Here is a 24,515-nt window from a genome sequence, read left to right on the forward strand (position 1 = left end):
AAGGATCCTGTGCTTGGGCAATCATGTCTGCATCCAAACCAGAGAGCACGGGGGCAAAGGCCCAGCTAGGGCACAGACAGAGCCCCTTGGGCAGAAGCTGTCTTGGGATTTCCCTGAGGTAAGAAATATACATAGCCCCCTGATGGAGGACTTAAGACTCTTTTCTTTCATAAACAAAGTCTCCAACTTGGTTGTAAAATGTAAATGGATGCTTTCAGCATCTCTAAAGCCAGTAAGTACTAGCTTCTTTTTTTTCTGCCCCCCCCCCCTTTTTATTGAAATGGGAAAGTGAGGGTCACTGATTGCTGTTGACTTGGAATCATAGAAGATCAGTGCTTGAGAGAATCTTTGAGATTCTTTGGTGAAGCTCCCTCTTCAGGCAAATCGAGGCTTGGAGACTTGCGCAGAATCTGGAGTCCTAACTTAGGGCCCTGAATTAGAAGTATTGACCAGCTTTTTGTTTTTCCTATAATTTTTACTTTATTGGAAAGAAGTTTAGTTCCCTTTCAATCTTTTACCTGTAAAATACAGGGCTTTTGGGGAAGATGTTAGGTGTGTCTGTAAACTGAAGGAAGTCACATCAACTGTGACAATGGATGGGAAGGCTCATAGGTTACTAATGCCCCCTCTCTGTACCTCAGTAGCCAAAAATCTTCTTTAAGGACCGTTGGCTTCTGTTTCAGGCTCATAGTCTCGTGGATGCCTGCCAGGAACCACCTTTGATGATGTGAAAAATCTGAGTGTGTATAGTTGCTGGAGGGAAGCTTTACATTTCTGGCGAAGAAGCAAATAATTGAAAACTTAGCTAGAATTCACCCTGTTTTGTTGGGTGTTACTTCAAAAAATAGAGTATTTGCTTCTCCCTTCCCAACCAACCATTTATCTGGGAAACAAGTTATTAGCAACTCAGAACTGCTCAGTGTAGCTGGGGAAAAATGGTGTGAAAAGTGAGGAAACGTAACTGGGATAATGAAAACAAAATATTTCACAATAAAATCTCTTCCAAGTCATCCATTTTATAAAAATCATTTTGGTAGAAAATGTGTACAGTGTTTCAAAAATTTTCCTCTTCATTTTTTAAAACAGATTTAAAGTAGAACAAAAATTAGACCTCAAAGAAGCTTTGTATTCATTGAATATAACTAAGATATTTAATGGTGGCTGTGACCTTTCTGGAATAACAGGTAATATGGAAAATTATTCTTATATTATCATGTAAATATGTTTTCTTACTAATGATGTTAACTGACTGATCTTAAAACTGAGAGAGCATTTGGCCCCAGAAGATACATACACAGAGAATAAATGTCATAGTCATGTCAAGCTGTCTGTAAACAAGCACTCTATTTTGCACTTAAGTAGTTTTGCTTAATGAAAGTCAGACAGCATTATAGAATGTTAGATAAGCCTTCTAACCATGCTTACAGTGAGACTGTGTAGGAGAAGTATTATATGGGCTTTTATTCCAGCCCTGTTTGGATTTCCTTATCTGAATAATGGGAATTACAACTGTGAGGCTCTCATCTAAGCAGAGCTAATAAAACTTTTATAAACCAATTAGCAAATGTTAATTCGGTAATATTAGAGGCCATGAAATAGGCATCCACAAGTTGCTGGATGATGAACACAATCTAGAAATTGTAATGCTGCAGTTTGTAGATTTAGCTTGAGACTGACAACACATCTGAGGAGATGGAGCTTTTATGCTAACTGGCACCTGGGAAATTGTGTGCAGTTAAGACACTTACTTATACAACAAAGCCCAAGACAGTCTTTAATTTTTCTCATCCTGGCAGTACCCACAAGTTCAAAAATAACTAAAGAGAAAGAAAATGGATGAAGAGGGCCAATTTGTCCTAAGTTATCTACCCTTTTTTAAATTCAGTCTTCTGTTTTATATATATATATATATATATATATATATATATATATATATATATAAACAACAGTCCTAATGACACAGGCTTGTCTGTCTGATGGGGTTGGATATCATAACCCAGCATTATTGTGTATTCCTATATAAAATTTGGACTTTGGAGAAGTATTCATTAATTTATGCACTCATCAATTACGTGAGTAAATGAATAGAATGAATGAGTTTTCCTGGCGGAGGAGGTGGGTGGGGTACACAGGTGACATATCTGTTCATTATCACCTTCACGCATGATTTAGCTGCTTGTTCTCACACTGCTGGATAGATCTGACTTCTCTGACAGTTTCATCAGCATCAGGAATGAGACAGTCAAAATTAAATACTGGGTCATATGGTAGTTCTATTTTTAGTTTTTTAAGGAACCTCCATACTGTTCTCCATAGTGGCTGTACCAATTCACATTCCCACCAGCAGTGCAAGAGTGTTCCCTTTTCTCCACACCCTCTCCAGCATTTATTGTTTCTAGATTTCTTGATGATGGCCATTCTGACTGGTGTGAGGTGATATCTCATTGTAGTTTTGATTTGCATTTCTCTACTGATTAATGATGTTGAGCATTCTTTCATGTGTTTGTTGGCAGTCTGTATATCTTCTTTGGAGAAATGCCTATTTAAGTCTTCTGCCCATTTTTGGATTGGGTTGTTTGTTTTTTTGCTATTGAGCTGCATGAGCTGTTTATAAATTTTGGAGATTAATCCTTTGTCAGTTGCTTCATTTGCACATATTTTCTCCCATTCTGAGGGTTGTCTCCCACTACTAGGCATATACCCTGAGAAAACCATAATTCAAAAAGAGACATGTACCAAAATGTTCATTGCAGCTCTATTCACAATAGCCCGGAGCTGGAAACAACCTAAGTGTCCATCATCGGATGAATGGATAAAGAAGATGTGGCACATATATACAATGGAATATTACTCAGCCATAAAAAGAAACGAAACTGAGCTATTTGTAATGAGGTGGATAGACCTAGAGTCTGTCATACAGAGTGAAGTAAGTCAGAAAGAGAAAGACAAATACCGTATGCTAACACATATATACGGAATTTTTTTTTAAAAAAAGGGTCATGAAGAACCTAGGGGTAAAACGGGAATAAAGACACAGACCTACTTGAGAATGGACTTGAGGATATGGGGAGGGGGAAGGGTAAGCTGTGACAAAGCAAAAGAGAGGCATGGACATATATACACTACCAAACATAAGGTAGATAGATAGTGGGAAGCAGCCGCATAGCACAGGGAGATCAGCTTGGTGCTTTGTGACCGCCTGGAGGGGTGGGATGGGGAGGGTGGGAGGGAGGGAGATGCATGAGGGAAGGGATGTGGGAACAGATGTATATGTATGACTGATTCACTTTGTTATAAAGCAGAAACTAATAAAAAAAATTAAATACTGCAACAGGATGCTATCTAAGTGTGTCCTGGAATGCAGACACCTCACCAACTTGAAATAAACCAAGCCATTTTTTAAACACCTCTTCCTCTTAAATTTCTTTCTGGCCTTTGGAAGCTCACTTGCTATATCTCAGACTTTCAAATAGCCACTTGCTCTGCAAATTCCCAGCAATTTGTGACTTCTATAAAGTCTCCTTTTACAAGAAGATGTATCAAGAAAATACCTCCAAAATGCTTTATAAAAGATTTTGTGCGAGAGAATAACCCTGAACAGAAAAGAATAAATGTCCAACATTTTTTGCTCTGAGTTGCCTATTTGAGTTGTTTTAACTACTTTGATTCTTTGGTTCTGTCTTATTGCCTGAAATAGAACAACCACAGTCAAGACTGGCACTATTTCTGGTCTTCAGGAGAATAGTGAATTAATTCCCTGCTATCCCTACTTACCATTTGTAAGTAGACAATAAACATTTGCTAAAGGCTACTGGGAACCAGTCCAATGCTAGTGCTGTGTGATAGTTACACAAAAGAGACACTATCTTATACTCATGTCATTCACAAGTTTTGAATGAAATGTTTTCAAAAGAGTTATTTTGGAAACTTTGCGATGAATATTTGACTTCTAACTGTTATTACTTCTTGTGTCACCTTTGGTAAAATATTTAACCTTTCTGAACTTCAACTTTCTAATCTATTAAATGAGATAATATATCCTAGTGGTGGAAAAAAAAGAATATATGTAAATCACCTTGTTCAACATCTGTTATATAGTGGACACTCAGTAAATGTTAAATACAAAAAAAAGTGAGTAAATGGCACATTAATATTTACTTGCACATCTTCTAGCAAAGCTATTGAAAGTTTCTTGTCCTCTTAACTTGACAAAGACATACTTGGAATTTTCGTAGGAAATTAAGGGAAAGAATTATTGCAAAGATGTAGAAACCAGTGAGTTTATGAAGTTCAGATCCCTTGTTCTAATCTATCATCTCCCAAGTCCTGTTCTTTTTCCAAGACCGGGCCCCCCTCTGTGTAAGATGGAATACAGAAGACCAAATTGCTCAGTCTAATGGCCAGGGAGTCACTTGGTCTGGTGCCAGTGCTAAACTGCATGCGTGAAATTCTCCACTCCACCCCAACCTGCTTTTCGGTCTTCATTCTTTGCATGAGCCCCTTGGTCATCTACTCTGTGCTCTATATGTGAATCCTATCTTATTCCAGGCAGTTGTGGGAAAAGAATGTGCTCATTTGCATGACCTTAAAAAACCACACTCCTGCATTTTAGTTAACCCACACTAATGATGTGGATGCCCCCTTTTCTCCATCTTACATGTTTCTATCACTGGACATAGCCTTATCCATTGATTTATTTATTTGGTAAGTATTTATTGAAAGCCAACTATGTGCCAGGCAGTTTTCTAGAGTTGAATAAAATCTACATTCCTTCTTCTAATGAAGTTTACATCTGTTAGGGCAGATGGACAATTAACAAGTAATTAATTAATTAAATGGTGAGGTGATAGATGCTATGGATTAACTAACATAGAGTCATGGGATAAAGAGATTTAGATCAGATAAGAACAGAATTAGACATGGTGAGAAGGGACAATTGCTTTGAGGAAGTGTCATTTTTGCTGAGACCTAAGTAACAAGGGAGCCAATCAGGGAAAGTTCTGGGAAAAGGGATTTTAAGCAGATGGAGAGATGGGGCTAAAGTCTTGATGCTTGACCTTGTAGCTGGAGCTACTGGACCCGGAGACGAGGGTAGGAGATGAGGATGAGAGGTAATCAGGGGCCCAGACGGAGTCATTACAAGCAGTTTGGAGTTATTTTTAGGAAGCCATTTTTTACGAAAGTAACCCTTTGATGACTTCTCTCTATCTTGCCTGAGGAGATTTATTTTTCTGTAAGCTGTCAGAGCTGGTTTGCCTTGACTAAATTATTTCTTCATGAATCCTTCTAAATTCAGTCGTCTTGGTGGAGTCCACCTGCGTCACATCAGCTTTCTCTCTCATGAGGGACAAAGCTCCTTTCTCTTCAAGTTTCAAGGCTTGCCTTCCTTTCCTCACCCTTTCGCCACCACTGAACTCACGACAACCTTTCCGTTGTCTCTCTGAGGAATATTGTCAGATCTATCTGGTCTGGACACGGGTGGCAGGTGGCTTCTGAACTCATGGTTTCACTCCCCCTTCTCAAGGAGACTCTTCACAGGTCACAATACCAGAAACGCTTCACACATACATCAGTTCCACCAAGGGGAGGAGAGGGGCCTTCTCTCTCAGCTCGTTTCCACAGCAGAACAAAACGTTATTAAGACACTATCTTACACTGAGAAATTTGACAGGTTTTAAAGCATAGCTCTGAAGCTATTTTGTAACAGATGACACAAAAGCTCTTTAGACCTTTATCGCCTCATCAGTCTTGAAAGAAAGTAAATTTTGTTCTAAACTCAGATCAAAACCCAATACGGAATTTAAAAGGCAAGTTGGCTTTGAGGTCAAAGACATAGGGTGGGATTAATTCAAATCTGTAAAGCCTTTTTCATCTTGCCTGTAGACCATGACTAAGGCAGGCAAAACCCTTTGTCCATTCAAATATTTCACTTATATCTGAGCTAAACTTGGTCTCTCCATACCTTCTCTACATCATCTCTGCAAGACCTAAACCTAAACCACATTTATCTCTAGCAAATTAACTAACTTGGAAAGAGTTTGGATTTTTTCCTTTTCTTTGTTCATTTGAAAATGTAATTCACCTGGGATCCAATAAGTACTAGCCCTGAGTGTTAACCCTTCAATGCACTTTCATATTTTCCTACAGATTCCGCTGAAGTGTATGTTTCCTATGTCATGCAACAAGTTTTCTTTGAGATAAACGAAGATGGCAGTGAAGCTGCAACATCAACTGGTAGGACAAATGATGTCACAGCAAGCCAGGAGGAAGGACTGGAGGAAATGAGCGTGAGGATGCTTCCACTCTGTGGTCCTCTGATCTCCTTTTCTCCTCCTGCTGTCCAGTACACTGAAGGAAGGGGAAAATGGCTATATAAGCTATTTATGCACCTGTGCGGCTGGAGCTTAAGGCAAAAGAAAAAGGAAGGGACTTGATTACGAGTTGAGGCTCAACTACTGATATCTACTTATTTTTCACTTGGATTACCTGCCCATTAGCTGATAGGACCCAGTGGAGAAAACTGTAGGCTCAAACCTGAAACATGATTGCTCAGAAATGTTCACTCTTAAGAAATTGTATTAATTCCATTCTTCCTTTGCACTCTTAGTCCCTACTTTTCTAATGAGAGTCTAATGTGACTCTTATTATCTCTATGGCAATGGCTCTCAAACTTAGCTGCACATTAGAGTCAGCTGAAAAGCTTTTAAAATTTCTGTGCCCAGACTGCACCCCAAAATAATTAGAACGGTATCTCTGCAGATGAGATTCAGCCTTCAGTATTTTCTTACCTTTCCCTAAGTGATAACAGTGTGAATCCCAGGTTGAGAAACACTTGGAGCCTATCCTTGCAACTGCAAGTGTAATGCATAGACCAGCAGCATCAGTGCCCCTTGGGAACTAGTTAGAAATTCAGAACCTCAGGCTCAACTCCAGACCTACTAATCCAGCATCTGCATTTTCCGAGGTCTCTTGGTGACTTGTATGCACATTACAGCTTGAGAACCACTTCTATGATATATTTCCTTGAACAAATGGCATTTTGAATAGTATCTGTGCTGCATAAAAGTAATACTCAAAAAATAATTGGAGAAAAGCCTTAAGTTCAATTAGAAATGGAAGGGCAACTTTAATGAATTCCTCGTAAGTCTATTTTAATTCTTCAGACCATGACTTTAACCTGTATGTAAAAGATATGCATCCTTTAAATAGTCACATTGATAAATTTATATCCACATTATTAATTTCTTGATTAATTTATAATGCTATGTAATGGTGATGGATTTTGACATCTAGGTGGGGCACACTGGACTCCCACTACTGTTTTGTCATCTCCTGAAGGACTTTGCATTACTGTGCTCAAGTAACTTAGATTGGAGGAGATGAGCTATTACAATCCTTGGAGAAATCAAAGGTGGCTTTGGGATGAAGTTGCTAGTTCACGTAGACAAATTTTCCACTTGCTTTTACACAGAATTGGAAGAGTCCTTATAGATCATTGTCTGAACCTCTCATTATGTTGGTGAAGAAACAGGTACACGTGTGAAGTGCTTTGCCTAAGGTCATGCTAATAATAGACAGTAGGGTTTGGACTGAAATCACGTTTCCTGACTTCAAGTTCAGAACTCTTTCTGCTTTCACCTGATGCCTCTTGTTTTAAGTGTTTTAAGTGTAGAGTTCTCTAAGAGGATGTAACAATCATTAAGGGATCAGCAGTGACCCTGATGTATCACACTTAAATAGTTAGTGTGAGTATTTTGACTTTCAGGCATCTACTCAATGGATGCTCAGGAACAAAAGAACTCAAATATTCACCCAAATGAGAATGGGCGTGATCCTGACTATGATTTTCTATATTATCTCATTAATTCAGACGGGAGTCTATATTCACTGGTAATTTGGTTAACATAGCCCTGATATTTCAGGTAGAAGAATGCCATACATTTAATATTACTAAGGTTATTTTGGATTGTGCAGGGGATCAGAATATGCCACCCCCAAATATGCTATTTTTGCAGAAGAGTTATTTTGAGCTGAAGGCAGTTTAGAAACAGCAGGTACAAAAAGAGCTCTCTACCCTCCTCTTACATGTCTAAAATCAGGGCATAGATTTCCCTTGTGGAGGTATCTCCCTTCTTGTCTTCCATGTCAAGAGAAGGAACCTTTGGCATAGGAGATGAAAGTTGGCAGTGATATGAGTCTGCATAAGAAAACCTTACTAAATAATCCTTATATACCATTAATTTTCCCCATATATTTACCTTCCCACAATTTACCACCCCTAGACATTCAAGCCCCTTTTCCTTTGTGTAGTCACTTCTCCACAATTTACCACTTTTTGTTAAAATGATACAACCCCTTCTTTGGGTATTCACTTCTTTTCTGTGAAGCTCCTGTGCGGATACAAAATAAAACCATTTATTTTGTTAATCTGTCTTTTGTCAGTTTAATTTGCACACCCCAGTTACAAACAAAAAGTGTAGAGGAATAGTTTTTTCCTTCTCTACATTTGTTTTTCAATTCTGATCACATGTTGCATTTTAAAAACCATTTTCATAGGTCTGAAAAATTATACAAAATTATTACATTACTGTTAAATAAAACATCTGAATTGAGTGCAGAAATATTTAATCTAGAAAGAAAAACAATCCAGCCATTTAAATTTATCCACTCTGAAATATTGATAAATGCCACAATGGAGGAGCATGATACAAATTATTATAGTAAATAATTGTTAAGGCAGCAAACTTCTAATATCATAATAAAAATCCCATACACATTCACAGCACAAATCCTAAAAGTTCTGAGCTCACAGAATAATTTTGGAAAAATTAAAAAAAATAAATTTGAAGTCAGATGTGATTACTACAAGCCTGGAGAATAGAAATAAAGTACAAACATACCTGGATAGGAATTAGGAGTTGAAAAATTATGAGATAAATCATATAATGCAAATAAAAAGTGAGCAGAAAGTTACTGCTTAAAAGATGAAATTTTCAACTGCTTTCACTAAACTGAAACTAGTTTTGGTTTTCTTCTTCATTGAGCATAAATGTGAAGTTAGAATTATTCAATGAGTAATCCGATATGTATTCTTCTGCTCTTCGATTTTTAAATTTATTACAAATTTCTTTGTATTTAGAAAATGGTTATTTTTCCACATGTTAATTTCTCAAACAAAATGACCTTTCCTGTCTACAAAAAATAGTATGGATATTATGGATATATTTTCTTTACTGATCTTTTAATGTGCACATCTAAATACCTGTTGTCTCTATTTCATAGGCATACACGTCCCTGTAATCATGAGTCTGCCTCGAAACAAATTTATAGCAAACCATCCGTTTCTGTTTATTATGAAGAATAACCCAACAGGTACCTTTTTGAGAATTCCCTGGGGGAGCTGCTTAAGTTAAATAGACCTAGTCCTAGATGCTAATCTCAGTCTATACATCTGAAATCATTTGTTCTTTCAATTTATTGAATTTATTTTAATTTTTTTCAAAAATTTTTTAGTGTCTATTTCTTGAGTGCTTGTTTTGTACCAGGCATTGTGTTTTAAGAGATGACAGTGACCTAAAATAGAGCAATAGTAGTAATAGCTGCCGAAATAGTTACTATACGTGCTGGTGATTTTTTTTTTTTTTTTTTTTTTTTTTGCGGTACGCGGGCCTCTCACTGCTGTGGCCTCTCCCGTTGCGGAGCACAGGCTCCGGATGTGCAGGCTCAGTGGCCATGGCTCACGGGCCCAGCCGCTCCGCGGCATGTGGGATCTTCCCGGACCGGGGCACGAACCTGTGTCCCCTGCATCGGCAGGCGGACTGTCAACCACTGCGCCACCAGGGAAGCCCTGTGCTGATGATTTTAAATACCAGTCTCGACAGCTAACACCATTCCAATAAGTTAGATATTTGATGAATAAAGACATAGATGCTCAGAGAGAGGTTGTGTAGTTTGTCTAAGGTCATACAAATGAAAAGTGGCATAGTGAGAATAAGACATTTTGTTTCAGAAGTCAACTTTTCTTTCAATGGTGCCACAATGGGAGTGGAAATTGGAAGTTGCACAGTTGTGAAAAGTTTCATAGGTAGATTCCAAAAGAATAAGTGACTAGCTATAGGCTCTGAGTGGGCTGGAGGAGTCAAATATTATTCCAAATCTCCAATTTGGGCAATTGTGAAAGATAATGCACAAAAGGTAGGGGCACAAAATGTAGGGGTAGTAGTCGATTGGACTGGCGTTAGACACAATGGCATCGTAAATGCAGATTGTCTGAGTAGATGTTTTTGCAATTTCTCTTATGAAAAAGAGAGGCCAGAAATGTGGATACAGTGAGGAAACTTTCTTTAAGTGTATATTTAGGACTTCTCAGGAGTCATAACCCCATGTGAGGACTCTAAACCAGGGGAAAAGAGATTATGTCTTATTCATTTCTTTATCCAGCCCAGTATTTGGCAAAGTGCCTTGCACTTAATATCAGTGCCCCTAGAGATTGAAGGTTTGGACTTGGGGTTCAAGTCCCAGCTTAATGAACTAATAGTTGTAAGACAAGTCACATACTTTCTAAACCTAATTTTCCCCACCTCCTATTTGAACATAATATTAGTACTTATCTTAGAGAGTTAAATAAAAGAATATATGAAACCTGTGACACTACCTGGCACATAGTGTTCATTGTGAATACATCAATAAATGTAAATGAGTGAACGACTGAATAAATGAAGGAAGAAAAATGGAAATTTTCTCTATATAACTTGTTTTGCGTGGAGAAGAGACAGAGTTAATTTCAGAATCTGAATCTGTTAGATTAACTAACAATACTGATATTATTGGCCCCCTAAGGGATATATCAGTCTCTTTTTTTAAGTTCCATGAAACTAATGCTGAATGACCTTTCTGAAAGTTATATCTTGGAAACAGTGGGACAGTTTCAGATTTGCTGAGATTGTATTAACACAACTTCAATTCTAGTAGTGGATGTGTCAGTGTTAAGAGATATTCTGAGTATGTCATTTGATCTATACATCTTTAACCTTAGGGTAACTCTGATTTCTTGCCATCAGTGTGTAACTATTGAGTATGGAGAACAGAAAGAAACGAAGCTCATTGGGCATCAATGCACTAGGAAATAATGGTGTTTAGCATAATGATGTTTTACTCTTTATTTTCCAAGTTGATGACTATAGACATGTAATAGCTATCAGTTAAACAGCAGTGAAAATTCAAAACCCAAAATAATTCACTTATTTATTTACTTATGATAATAATTAACTATCAGACCCTTAATGACAATTTCCACTGTTTTATGATCTCTATTGTAATGAGACTTTCTAAACTAGGGTTACTCCCTTAAAGTATTGTTTAAAATGAATGACCACTCATTTATTGGAGGCTGTAAGTTGTTGCCATATAAACTGTAGAATGGGTTATTGCCTTAAGACAATACACATTCAGTGATTTATTTATTTTTCCTCTCACAAATGAACTGAAGAAATCATTGGGATTAACGAAGCTGGTGATTTAGCATGGTGTAGTAAACTACTAAATGGCTTAATGATTTATATAAAATATATTCATTTGACAATTTCTGGAGTATGAGGGTGAATAAGTTTAGATTTAGTACAACCAATTTTTACCTAAATTTTAAATTTTGTTTTGGTCAAACAATCCTCTTATGCAAAATCCATACATTACTTGTATTTTCCTGTCAGTATTTGACTTCCTATCATATATATTTCAGTATATTCATCGAAACCTCTTACCAAGCCAAACTTCTAGGGAAATGAAGAACAATTTTTCTTCTTTTAGGCTGAGGGTATAGGCCAGCGTTAGAGACTTTCAGAAGAAAATTGTCAAAGATGCTACATGAAATGTGCCATTTCTCAGAAAATAGTGAATCCTGGTTTTGAAACTGACAGTACTCCATACATAATTTTAAAATGTGTTTATAACTCTTTCAGATTGTAGGTTGAAGGGAGAAGCAGACTGCAGGGTATTCACTAAGAAATCTTTTTTCTAGGTCATTAGCTTTGGTTATGCTATTGTAGTTTTACATTATGAAGTAAAAACTGCTTCCATCTGATGGAGATGTTTTATAACTGTATTGATTAAATATGAGGAACACTTTTTAAGAAGTGGGCATGAAAAGAAATGTGGAAACAACAATGATTTCTGCTTCAGCCTGCCTGTGAATCCACTGTGACTATGTCAAGGAAGATTTCACTAATCTGTCCAATTTAGTACTGAGTAGTTTGGTGATTGCATGAAGACTCTACTCAAAATGTGGTTTTCTTGGTCAAAAAAACAGATTAAAAAGGCTGGGACAAATGGCTTTTATGTAATGTCCTACACTTCTCAGTGTTTAGAACTTTAAACTATTACCTTCAATTTATGAGGTTAGTTTCTATGAAAGTTACTTTAAAAATTCCCCAAGCAAGCAATTCTGGTAAGCATTTTAATTCCATAGAATTATAAAGACACAAGAGTTACTATTGATTCCTATTGTGGCTAAATGTAGTATACATCCTGAGGAAGTTATTTATGTATCTCTATCTATCTGAAAAATAGAGTATTTCTTTTCTTGTGTTTGGGGAATTATTCTGAGAGTTTTGAGGCAAAGTATTATTAATTATAATCATAAAAAGAAAAAATCTGCTAGAGATTATGTCTATTTCCATGTTATTGACTCTTTTAAGACTGTCTGTCTTTGGACTGAACAGTAAGGAGTTAATGAAAAAGGGTTCTTCCTTTTTATTTCATTTCTGCCATTGTTATTTCAAATACATGTAAGCTTTAAAATTATGTAAAATTTTATTTTATCACTTTTGAAATAAACCTTTATTACATATGACTTTAAGGGACATAACTTAAGGCAACGCTTGACATAGAGCCACTTCCCTTACCCTAGTTGAAAAGGAAGATGAATGCATTTTAACATATTTACTTCTGTTTTGTCCTCTAGTTCTTAGTTCCTTTTCACTTGCACACACAGAATGGCTGGAAATAGATGTTTATGTATTTACATTTATGCTTTATACTATATCACCGGTGAGGATTTGAAAGCACTAGAGATGTGAAAATATTGTCTTTAGCAGTAAGATTTGATTCAGAGCTGAAGGAAGAGATCTGAGAAGCTGCACTTTTAACCCCAATGGTTTATATTACATGCATAAAGAGATGACTGCTAATACCTTAAATTTAAAATGCGTCCATGCTCATCACCATTTTATTATTCTATGTTTGCCTGACTGAATCTCTATATTTTGAAGAGCACCTCTCTGTCACTTTATTTTTGCTTTCCTTTATGAGAAACAGGACTAATGCATTCTCCATGACAAGCTGTTGTGGGTGTTAATTTACTTCATAAATTATCAGAAAATGATTAATAATGATATAATTATCTATTTTAGACAGAGGAGTGGGTTTTGCTATTAGACATTGCCTATTTATCATATAGAGAAAAAAGACAATGATTTGTTAAAATATTAAGAAATACTAATCATTGTCATTTTTTTCTCCAGAAATTCTGAAAGTTTTTTTTTTTCTTTTCCTAGATTCAATTTTGTTTATGGGAAGGGTGACAAATCCTGACACCCAGAAGATGAAGGGAAGAGATTCACTGTGAATGAAAAGCACAGCCTCAGAATATGGAAAATAGTTGATTGGCAAAATATCATCAAATATTTTCTATATATCTTTTTCTGTTTTAAACTGTGCCTTTATTAATCTGTATTCATAAATAAATGAAATTATGCATTAAATGTTTTTGTTCTTTCTGTATTTTTATAGAGTATACATGAATCAAAAGCAGTGAACTTACATAAGATATTAATATGTTAGAACAATCCATCTAAAATAGCTTAGATATCAGATTCCTGTCTTAGATATCAAAGTCTGTATTCTTAAAAGACTGGACTATCCGACTCCCAGGCATAGCAGCATTATCCAGACCATGGGGAAGTAAGGTCAAGAGAGAGTGGGTGTGCTGGGTGCCTCTCTGTGGTCCAACCTGAGATACAAAAATCCAGTACCCATGACAGTACACAAACTGTGAGTATGTAGTTAATCTTAACTTGATACTCCATGTGTTGTGTTTAACAGTTGCCTTGTTTCAACACCTTTGGGGACATATCAATTTTTTCTTCTGATTTATGCTTTAAACATGTAAAAAAGTAGAAATGATGAGAACTTCTATAAAACTTTCCTATACATGAAAGTGGCAGCTAAATTAGCCTGATTCAGGATGCTGACCTTCCATGATTTCATAACATTGAGTTAATGGCAGTGTTAGAACCTAGATTGTAATCTACAAATATTAAATGCAAGACACTTCCTCTGATGTCAGATGTAAATATCCCAAATAATACTACATTCTAATGACTTTATATAAAGTGTTTCACAATTTTTCCATTTTTATGTTAGTGATGTAAAATGTCCTTTTGTTTGTGTTGGCAATTATCTGCAGAGAGTTTAATGATAATGGCTCTCCATTGTTGAGCCCTAATTTTGTGGCAGGCACTGAAGTAAGCACTTTTTTGGGCATTATGTTAAATGCATGAAAGATCCTGTGAGGTACTATACTATTACCCCTCCTCCTGATGAAGAAACTGAAGCTCAAAGACATTATATAAATTAGTCAAGAACATATAGTAAGTAAATATGGTGGTCTTTGCTGTATTTCTAAGTTTGAAGTCCTTTTCCCAAAGTCCTATGTTTGTAAATCTTCTCAACAAAGATACATTTGGAATAATGTCTTCTGAGTCAATATTGTCTATAAGCAGTGTTTTTTCATAAAATAAAACAAAACAAAAATCCAGGATGCATCTCTCAGTAGAATTTTGGTCCATGACATTATCTTTAACTATTTCCAGTTGTTTCTTTTTAAATAAATAGTTTATTGGAGTATAATTGATTTACAATGTTGTTTTAGTTTCAGGTGTACAGCAAAGTGATTCAGTTATACATATACATATATCAACTCTTTTTCAGATCTTTTCTCATATAGGTTATAAAAAATGATACAGTTGTTTCTTCATAAGTTTGAGATTCAATTTTTAAAAATAGAATGCACATAAAACAGTTTTACCATTGTAGCAGAGACCCCTATCTAGTGAAGACTTTTGAGCATGGTTTTGAGGTGCAGAGATGTTGCTGGGCAGTGGCAGCCTAGCTGAGGACTTCATTTCTCCTACCATTGCACTTATCTAAGTGGACCCTTGTAATTAGTTCTCCTTAGTGGAATTTGAGTGGAGGTGAGTGTGTCACTTGTGAGCCCAAATGATTAAGGAATAAATGTCCCTCTTTAACTGCTCTCTTCTCCTGTACCAGCTGGATGCCAATGCTCAAGGACACCCTGGAAGCTCTATTTAGAAGATGACAGAGCCTCTGTTAGCCTGGGTTCCTCTGTCATCGTGTGTCCAGATCCTCTCTGCTGCTGGCACCAAAGTCAATCAGGAATACCTACTGGCCTGGGACTGATGTGAGCAAGAGTTACATTTTCATTGAAATTTAAGAGGTTGTAAGTGACAATAGTGAGTGTTAATTTGGTACCTTTAATGGGATGCTTTTGTAAAGTATGGAAAGTATGTGGTGTAATTTGTAGTTGGACAGCAAAAACGACAACAATAAGAACACAGAGCAGGCTGAAAGCAGCAGAGTTTGTTAAGCTGTGGAACTATTTGGTACCTGTTGCCTGTGATAACCTGGAAAGTAAACCATGTGTATACAGACCCAGTATCTAGCTAGAGACTACATTTCATATCTCTCTTGAACTTGAACTTGGTAGACTACTTGACCTGTCCTCAAACTCACCAGGTGGAATATGAGCAGAAATGTTATGTGTCCCTTCTGGCCACAGTGGTGAGGAAGCAAGTTGGCCTATTTTTTTTTTCTCTTTTGTTCACTCTGTTGGCTGCATATCAACATCAAGGATGACATTGAAAGCCTTACAAGGCATCTGGAACATGACAAATCTCCATCAGCCTGGGTCCCTGAATAATTACATGGATCACAACCATTCTATTCTCTGCCCATCACCCTTGACCAGGGATTCCCTACTGGACTCTACTAGGAACAAGAAATATACCATGTGATGTTAAGCCACAGGAACTAGGTACCTAGTGCTCAAGAAAGTAGTACACCTATGTTTTTAATACGTTTTCCATGTATTAGTCTGTACTGTACGTTTTCTCATCCTGGTGCTGACACCTGGTAAGACAAAATTCTGGAATGCTATTTCATTTTGGCTAATTCTGTAAAAGAAGTTCAGGAATGATCCAGTGCATTTTCCCATGCAAACTGCTCAGCTCCGTGGTAAAAATGTATCTTCACCAAAAGAGAGGAAAGGATGTAAAATGCAGAAAGCTCACTAATGGGGTGCTTTGCTGGCTGCCACATAGCTTTCTTGATTGAGACTCTTTTCGTAATATAAAACCAGCCTTTATCTCCGAGTTACTCTGTGTGTGTGTGGTGTGTGTGGTGTGTGTCTGTGGTGTGTGTCTGTGGTGTGTGTCTGTGGTGTGTGTGTAGTGTGTGTGTGTGTGGTCTGTGTGTGTGGTGTATGTGGCGTTTGTGTGTTGTGTGCGTGTGTGGGGTGTGTGTGTGGGGTGTGTGCCTGGTGTGTGTGTTTGTGTGGTGTGTGTGTTTGTGTGGTGTGTGTGATGTGTGTGGTGTGTGGTGTGTGTGGAGTGTGTGTGTGGTGTGTGTGGTGTGCATGTGTGGTGTGTGGTGTGTGTGGTGTGTGTGTTTGTGTGTGTGGTGTGTGTGGGGTGTGTGTATGTGGTTTGTGTGTGTGGTTGTGTGTGGTGTGTGGTGTGTGTGTGGAGTGTGTGTGTGGGGTGTTTGTGTGTGTTGTGTGTGTGGGGTGGTGGTGGGGTGTGTGCAGTGTGTTTGTGTGTGTGGTGTGTGTGTGTGTGTGGTGTGTGTGTGTGTGTGTGGTGTGTGTGTGGGGTGTGTGGGGTGTGTGGGGTGTGTGTATGTGGTTTGTGTGTGTGGTTGTGTGTGGTGTGTGTGGTGTGTGTGGTGTGTGTGGTGTGTGTGGTGTGTGTGCGGTGTGTGTGGTGTGTGTGGAGTGTGTGTGTGGCGTGTGCGTGGTGTGTGTGGAGTGTGTGTGTGGTGTGTGTGGTGTGTGTGGTGTGTGTAGTGTGTGTAGTGTGTATGTGTGGTGTGTGCGTGGTGTGTGTGCGTGGTGTGTGTGGTGTGTCTGTGGTGTGTCTGTGGTGTGTGTGTGTAGTGTGTGTGGGGGTGTTTGTGTGTGTTGTGTGTGTGGGGGTGTGGTGGGGTGTGTGCGGTGTGTGCGGTGTGTGGTGTGTGTGTGTGTGTGTGGTGTGTGTGGGGTGTGTGGGGTGTGTGTATGTGGTTTGTGTGGTGGTTGTGTGTGGTGTGTATGGTGTGTGTGTGGTGTGTGCAGTGTGTGTGCAGTGTGTGGTGTGTCTGTGGTGTGTGTGTGTAGTGTGCATGTGTGTGTGGAAGTGGGAGGTGGGGGTTGAGGGTATCTTTAAAGATTTGTCCTGAAAAGATTTTTGACTTATATAAAAAATTATGCCTACTTGTAAGGAATGCAGATATGGCCTCGCTAATGATTCTTAAAAGCATGTGCTCAATGATTCACAGAAAATGACAGAAAAAAAGCTGGTCTTAGAAGATCTCAACAAGCATTTGTGGAGATCAAAACAGATTTTCTTTTGGATTCTCTATACATATTAGATTTGAATTCTTTGGTTTGTCATGGCCTGTATCACATTATTCATATTTTTTGTATCCATGGAAATATACAGAGAAAAATTTCTGGCAATTAAATTTTAATTTTGTAATTAATGATAGTTTATATTTACAGAGGTCCTACTATCACTGAGTAAAGTATATACAGCATCTTACATAATCCTCACATTTCTGCCCCACCCTTTGCAAAATGAGAAAATTGAAACCGAAATATTAAGATACTTTGCTCAAGGGCATGCATGGAGCATAAATTTGGTATTTGAACTCTGGTTCTCTGACTCCAGACCTCACGTCTTAATCACTAAGCCCGTAGTTCTCACACATCAGTGTGCATCAGAATCACCTAGAGGGCTTGTCAAATCACAGATTGCTGGTCCCTACCTCAGGGTAGGTGAGGACCACCCTGGGAGGTCTGGATTGGGTCCTAAGTATTTACATTTCTAACAAGTTTCCAGATGGTGCTGATGCTACTGGTCTGGGAACCATACTTTGAGAACCACTGAAATAAGATAAACTGCTTCTCTTCTATATTTTTTTTTGCTATAATTAGAATGATCCGATAATCAGTACAATTTGAAAGAAGCCACTAGAACACAAGATTCAGTGAAGAAAAAGGCCAATAAGAAAAGATTACATTAAAATCCAAATGAAAGGGGGGCTTTCCTGGTGGTGCAGTTGTTAAGAATCCGCCTGCTACTGCAGGGGACACGGATTTGAGCCCTGGTCCAGGAAGATCCCACATGCCGCGGAGCAACTAAGCCCGTGCGCCACAGCTACTGAGCCTGTGCTCTAGAGCCCACATGCCACAACTACTGAAGGCCATGCCCTTAGAGCCCGTGCTCTGCAACAAGAGAAGGCACCACAATGAGAAGGCTGGGCACCACAACGAAGAGAAGCCCCCACTCGTGGCAACTAGCGAAAGCCTGAGCACAGTAACGAGGACCCGACACAGAAAAAAAAAAAAAAAAATCCAAATGAAAGGAGGTAAATAAATTACAAAGGTGATGACTCTTCATTGCATGAAGAATAAAACCAAGACTGTGCAGCCAATATTCAAAGTCTTTCATAATTTAATCCCAGACTTCTAGACTAAGACTTCTAGACTAGTCTAGCTTCTAGACTAGTCTAGCTTCTAGACTAAGCTTCACTCATCTGTGCTTGGTCATCCAGCACCTCTCCGATCTCTCACCTTGGGTGGTGTCTACTAAAGCTGCTTCCTTTGACTTGAAATGCTTTTCTCTTCTGTCTGTCAAAGCTCTAATTGAGCTTCAGGACTTAGTCCAAATATTTCCTTTCCTAAAAATGCCATCCAAGTCTTTCTTGATTTCTACTTCTTCCCTCCAATATTCTCCCCTGTATCATAACCGTTATTTGAGTTGCTCATATAACAATGGGCCCAGGAAGAGTTGTGTGTTTTTTAACTGCATCATAATAAAGCCTTATTCACATTTGTTTCTCATAGGACCTAGGACTCTGCTGCATCCTGGCAGTTGCTCAGTGAGGGGGTCATCAAATCGAAGTTATTAAAGAACTTTGTTAGAGTCACCAATTCAGGGATATGTTTGCCTTATCAGACAGTATGAGGACCCCAAAATTGTAGATAATTGTGTAAGGTAGAATTTGTTTCAACCATGAATAACAGTGACTCAAAAAATAGTGACTTAAAATAACAAAAGTTCACTGACTGGGGGCTGTCAGTCCATGGCTGGTATAGAGGTCCCACGACTATCAGAGACTCAATCTCCCTCAGTAATTCTGTCTCTATGGTGTTGTATCTTAGCTCAGGCTGCTACAACAAAATGCCATAGACTGGGTGGGCTTAACACAGACATTTAATTCTCACAGTTCTTGAGGCTGAGAAATGCACAATTAAAGTGTTCCCTTTAGGTAATGTGACCCTGTTCTCTAACTGCTTTTCAGCAATTTCATAACAATGTGCTGTGATGTTATCTTCATTGTGTTTATTCTGCTTGGGGTTGTTGTCCTTATTGGATTCATGGATTCATAGTTAATATCAGTTTTGGAAATTTTTGGCCATTATTTTTCCAAACATTTTTTCCTCTCCCCACCTCTTTTGGACTTGAATTGCATGTATGGTAACTGCATTGCATCACTCCACAGGACACTGTAGCTTTGTTTATGTTTTTATTTATAAGTTGGTTTGCATAGATTCCATTTTAATATATTTAAAGTTCATTAGTCTTTTCTTCTGTAGGGTCTAATCTTCACTGAATTCCATCTAGTAAAATTTTTATTATATTTTTAGCTCTAGAAGTTTTATTTTTAAAAAACCTTCCATTTTTCTCCAATTTTTAAAAAGTTTTCCTTTAGATCCTTAAATATATTTATAATAGCTATTTTAAGCCCTTGTCAGCTAAATCCATTATCACTGTTATTTTGGTTGATTTTCCTTTTATTGATGGATCACATTTCTGCTTCTTTGCATATGTAGTGATTCTGATTAGATGCTGGTCATTGTTAATGTTTTTATTATGTTGCTGTGTTCTGGATTTTGTTGCCTGACTTTAAAGAGAGTTGAGTTTTATTTTAGCAGACATAAATGACTTGCAGATCAGTTTGATGTTTTCAAGGCCAAAGACAGAAAATTCAGCTATATACAGAAAATGATAACATGAAAGGGAAGAATATGATTTGCATGTAAAAGGGTTAAGTCTTAAAAGAACTGGAAGCTGCTGACATTGCTTTCCCTGCTGATTGTTAAAGTCAACATAAATAGTTACTTATTTAGTTTAATATCCATATTTTCTCATCTTGTCTCCACCTTGGAAAAAAAAATCTAGAATTCAACAGGGAAAAAGTAGATACATGTTTTCCTCCATGTCTTCTGCAATGTTTCACTGCAATCCAGGTAGGCTACTTCTTAAATTGATTTCCCTGCCCTTAACATCACCTTGAAGTGTTATACCTGCCCAGAGTGGAGAAAAGAATAAGGAGGTAACTTTCGATATCTTTATAAATATTGAATTTGACATGGAACTAATCGTCTAAGGACAGATAGAATATATTTAAGGGAGTTCTACTCTGGTGCATTTTCAAAAGAATGTTAAGAGAGGAAATTGTGTTGGATCAAATTATCTAGAGATTATTGATGAAAGATAATTTGGGAGTTGGGGTGTTTGAGCTTTCTCAGATGTACCAAATCACAGCATACATTTTCCTTTTAGAGATTTATAGAATTCTGCAATTCAATTTTGACTAGTATATTTATTTATATACTTATTGTACCAGTAGGTTAGGATAAAAAATATATCAAATTGAAAAATGCTAGAATAGTCCAATTCTATATGTGAGCATTCAAAGGAAAAAGGTAATGTTAGACTTCTAAGACACTTAATAAATTAAGTTACTAATTTATTCATTCTATCTATTGGACAATGAAAAGTTAACAAACTAGTCCACTATATGGATAGGTTATATAAGCTTTTTCGGATTCAATTTAAATTTCACCAAAGTATTTTATGCATTAGCAAATTTATAATAGGAAAATAATTTTCCCTTCAGAAATTAGTGGTATAAGATGCCACAAATATGTGAATTTTTTGTTTAGTTAAAAGCCAAAACAAAAAGATTTATTTTTTGTAAAATATTTAATATTTTATTTTTTGATTGTTAGATTAATACTGTGGTTTTATAGTGTATGGCAGTACTTTTTGAAGTATGGTCTAGGAACCTGAGTACCTAGTACCTGAGACTCTGAGTCTGAACTATTTTCATAATAATATTATGAAGGTATTTGCCCGTTTCACTCTCAGTCTCTCATGAGCATGGCCTGGAGTTTCCATAGGCTACATGCAAAATATATGATATTGCAACAAATTGAATGCAGATAGATACGAAACTATAGCTGTCTTCTATTAAACGAGATATGAAAAGGAGACATGAAAAATATAAACACCTGCTACTCTTCCCTGTGATTGTTTTAAAATTTGGAAAATGTAGTTTTTTAAAATAAAGATACATAATTTATGTTAACATGTCATAGGTTTATTATTGCTATTTTAAAATGAACTAATATAAATATTTTTTAAATTACTCAGTTTTATTCTTTAGTATGAAAAATATTTACCTCTCTGGTGTGCTCAGTGATTTTTAAGTGTGGAAAGATACCCTGAGACCAAAGTTCTTGTAAACCCCTAGTGTATATTTACATAGGCCACATTGATATGAGATGGTTAAAGATTACAAAAACAAAAACAAAAAAATGAGATGACTGATGGGTGGAAGAAGTAGCAGCATAAGTCTGGGAACCAGGAGTGTATGGTAATGTGAGATAGGCACATCCTAGAGATATCTGCATAATGTGGATAACTATTTCAAGTACTACTGTGCCCCAGCCCCCCAATTTTTTCTCATACCAGAAAAAGAAACAGAATAGCTATAAAATCCTTTACATGACTTCAGGACAGATGGACTGCAGAGCACGACTACAGAGCAGAATATAGCCATAGGAAGGGCAACAGAGCGTTAATGCAATTTAAAAAACTACGTGTGTGTGTGTGTGTGTGTGTGTGTTTGTATTTTTTCCCCTGAGGAAATAAAACATCATCGAAATTGTTTTGTAGAGAACATGCATTAAAAGAAGAACAAGACTCATCTTTACTACCCAGTGTTTGCAGAGTTCTTTACAGGGTAAATTAGAAATTCAAGTAATGTTTAGTCAAGGCTCTCTGGCTACAGAAACCTATCATGCTGAAACAGGAAAGAGGATTTATTTGAGGATATAGGGGCATTTTGATTACCAAGGGAGAACCTGCAACCAAGTTTCAGGAAGGACAAGAAACTGGAAGTAACCACCATCAAGTGTTCAGGAGGTTATTAAAGCATTATCCTTTTTTGGGGGAGCACTATGGTTTCTCATCTTTGCTTCTCTTTGGGATCCTGATAAATTCATTTGTCTCTGTAGATCAGCTTTTTTGCTGCTTTATGCATATGGTTAAGTATGAAGTAAGTTCCCACGTAAGTTTCCACATTTACAAGCCAACCCACCAGCAGAGGCTGGCTAGCATCACTGAATTCCGATTCCAGATTATTCCAGCTTGCAATAATCTGATTAGCCCAGTTTGGGTTATATGTTCAGCCCTGATTAACATAGTTATTGCTTACAGGTATTAGGGGCTGATGTTCATGAAGGAATATAAATTAGGTCTCAGAGGAGTGCCTTGAGAGCTGGACAAACACTGCCTTTCACTAGAAATAAGAGATATGTAATTATATGCTACAGATTTCTACTTATATCTAAGTAACTTAGTTACCCTCCCCAGAGTCTCAGTCAATCATGATATCAGCACATAATCACTACAGTTTTAGTAACTGGCATAAACCACTTTCTTTACATATCATTGTAGGTATCTGTTTTGATGTAAGTCCCCTGGACAGTTCTCTTTATGAAGTTTGGACCTCCCTAAGCAATTGCTATGTTATAATGAACTTTCTCTCTTTGGGCACCAGACTCTCACCTAAATTAATCAGAACCTATATATAAATGGGGGCTGATGCAACCTGAGAAAATAACTGGCGATATCTGTAAGTCTGAAATGGGAGCCTGCGGTTGACTTTTAGCATTGGGATCCATTTTTAAAGTGTTCTGTCCAGAATGCTGTTTGTCAGAGTGCCTCATCACTGTTGGTGATGTTAGAATTACACCCAATTGCACTCATAAAATGGAAGGCCTAAATGCCATCCCACCCTTACAGCCTAAGTCAGCAGGACATGAACAATTTGGTCTGGGATGCAACCATGGGCTTCTCCTGGAAGAGCCAAAAAACTGTTTACAAATGCGATCTACTCCTCTTCAGTCCTGCCTAGAGAATGCTGAAAAAATGTAACACCCAAACCTCTTCCTTGGCCATGCACTGTCTTTAATTCCTCTAGTTAAAGGGAGAAATTGGAAGTGGTATTCAGGCTTGCCTGTGTCTTATCAGTACTGTCTTACACATGTCCCTGTGTAAGTACCCACTTAATTAAAGGGGAAAAAATCATTTCTATAGCTCTATACTTGGGACTAGAAAGTTAGATCTCAGATTAATTTAGTAACTAGGGCAATATGACATATGCTGTAGTAATAGTTCTTTTTGTAAACAATTCTAAAATTCTCATTTCCAGTGCTTATCATAACTCTGCCCCAAATTATTTCTTCCTAGTCTTTCACCAGTCTTGGGAACCTGATTTGATGTGATCAATCCCCATGCCATTGTATAACATAGCTCACAACTGATATACTCAAAAGGATCCTTTCCCAAATGTTGACATCAGGTGGCTGTATTAGGAAATAGGACCAGAGCCCAACTTCCAAATCTTCTCCTGACTGCCTACTGCTGCCCTAGATTCACAATTAGTCCCAGGCAAGAGAGTTTGGGTCCCCTGTTATAAACCTCCTTTGACCAAGGAGCTAAAAATCTGCAAAACCAAGGGAATGAGTCCATCCAGAGCTTGGAACTCTCTTTTTTAGATCTTTTAGATCATGCTTTGGATACCTGAAATCCTAGAATTCACTTCCCAAACAGCCCCAAGCCTTCTTTCAACATTAGTGTAGGGCACTCCCAAGAGTCTGTTCTCTCTAGGAATTGTTGCACAGCTAGAGGGACCATCTTGAGATCCAAGAAAGGGTCAAAGGACTGGTATTTGCAGGGTGGTAGATGGAGCTTGGCCTTACAGGTTGGGATGGGCACACAACCACACTCCTTCCAGAGTGAGCCAGAGGCAGGGTGAAAGAGAAAAGAGTGGGTTACTTCCTTCTGGGGATGAGGGGCTGGCTCTCTTTATGCTGCCATATTTTGCTA

The 24,515-nt window shown here is 37.6% G+C and overlaps 1 protein-coding gene across 1 annotated transcript in view; it reads left to right on the forward strand.

Moving 5' to 3' along the window:
* SERPINI2 (serpin family I member 2) overlaps window positions 1-13,696 on the forward strand; it is a 28,752-nt gene extending 15,056 nt beyond the window's left edge. The window contains exons 5-8 of the mRNA XM_082625257.1: window positions 1,087-1,184; window positions 6,148-6,234; window positions 9,283-9,372; window positions 13,551-13,696. Coding sequence (XP_082481383.1) covers window positions 1,087-1,184; window positions 6,148-6,234; window positions 9,283-9,372; window positions 13,551-13,621 — 346 coding nt within the window. The 3' untranslated portion in view covers window positions 13,622-13,696. The remainder of the gene's footprint in view (window positions 1-1,086; window positions 1,185-6,147; window positions 6,235-9,282; window positions 9,373-13,550) is intronic.
* The last annotated feature ends 10,819 nt before the right edge of the window (window positions 13,697-24,515 follow it).

The sequence above is a fragment of the Mesoplodon mirus genome (genome assembly GCF_964341445.2).
Source record: "Mesoplodon mirus genome assembly, chromosome: 6".
Taxonomy (NCBI): Eukaryota; Metazoa; Chordata; class Mammalia; order Artiodactyla; family Ziphiidae; genus Mesoplodon; species Mesoplodon mirus.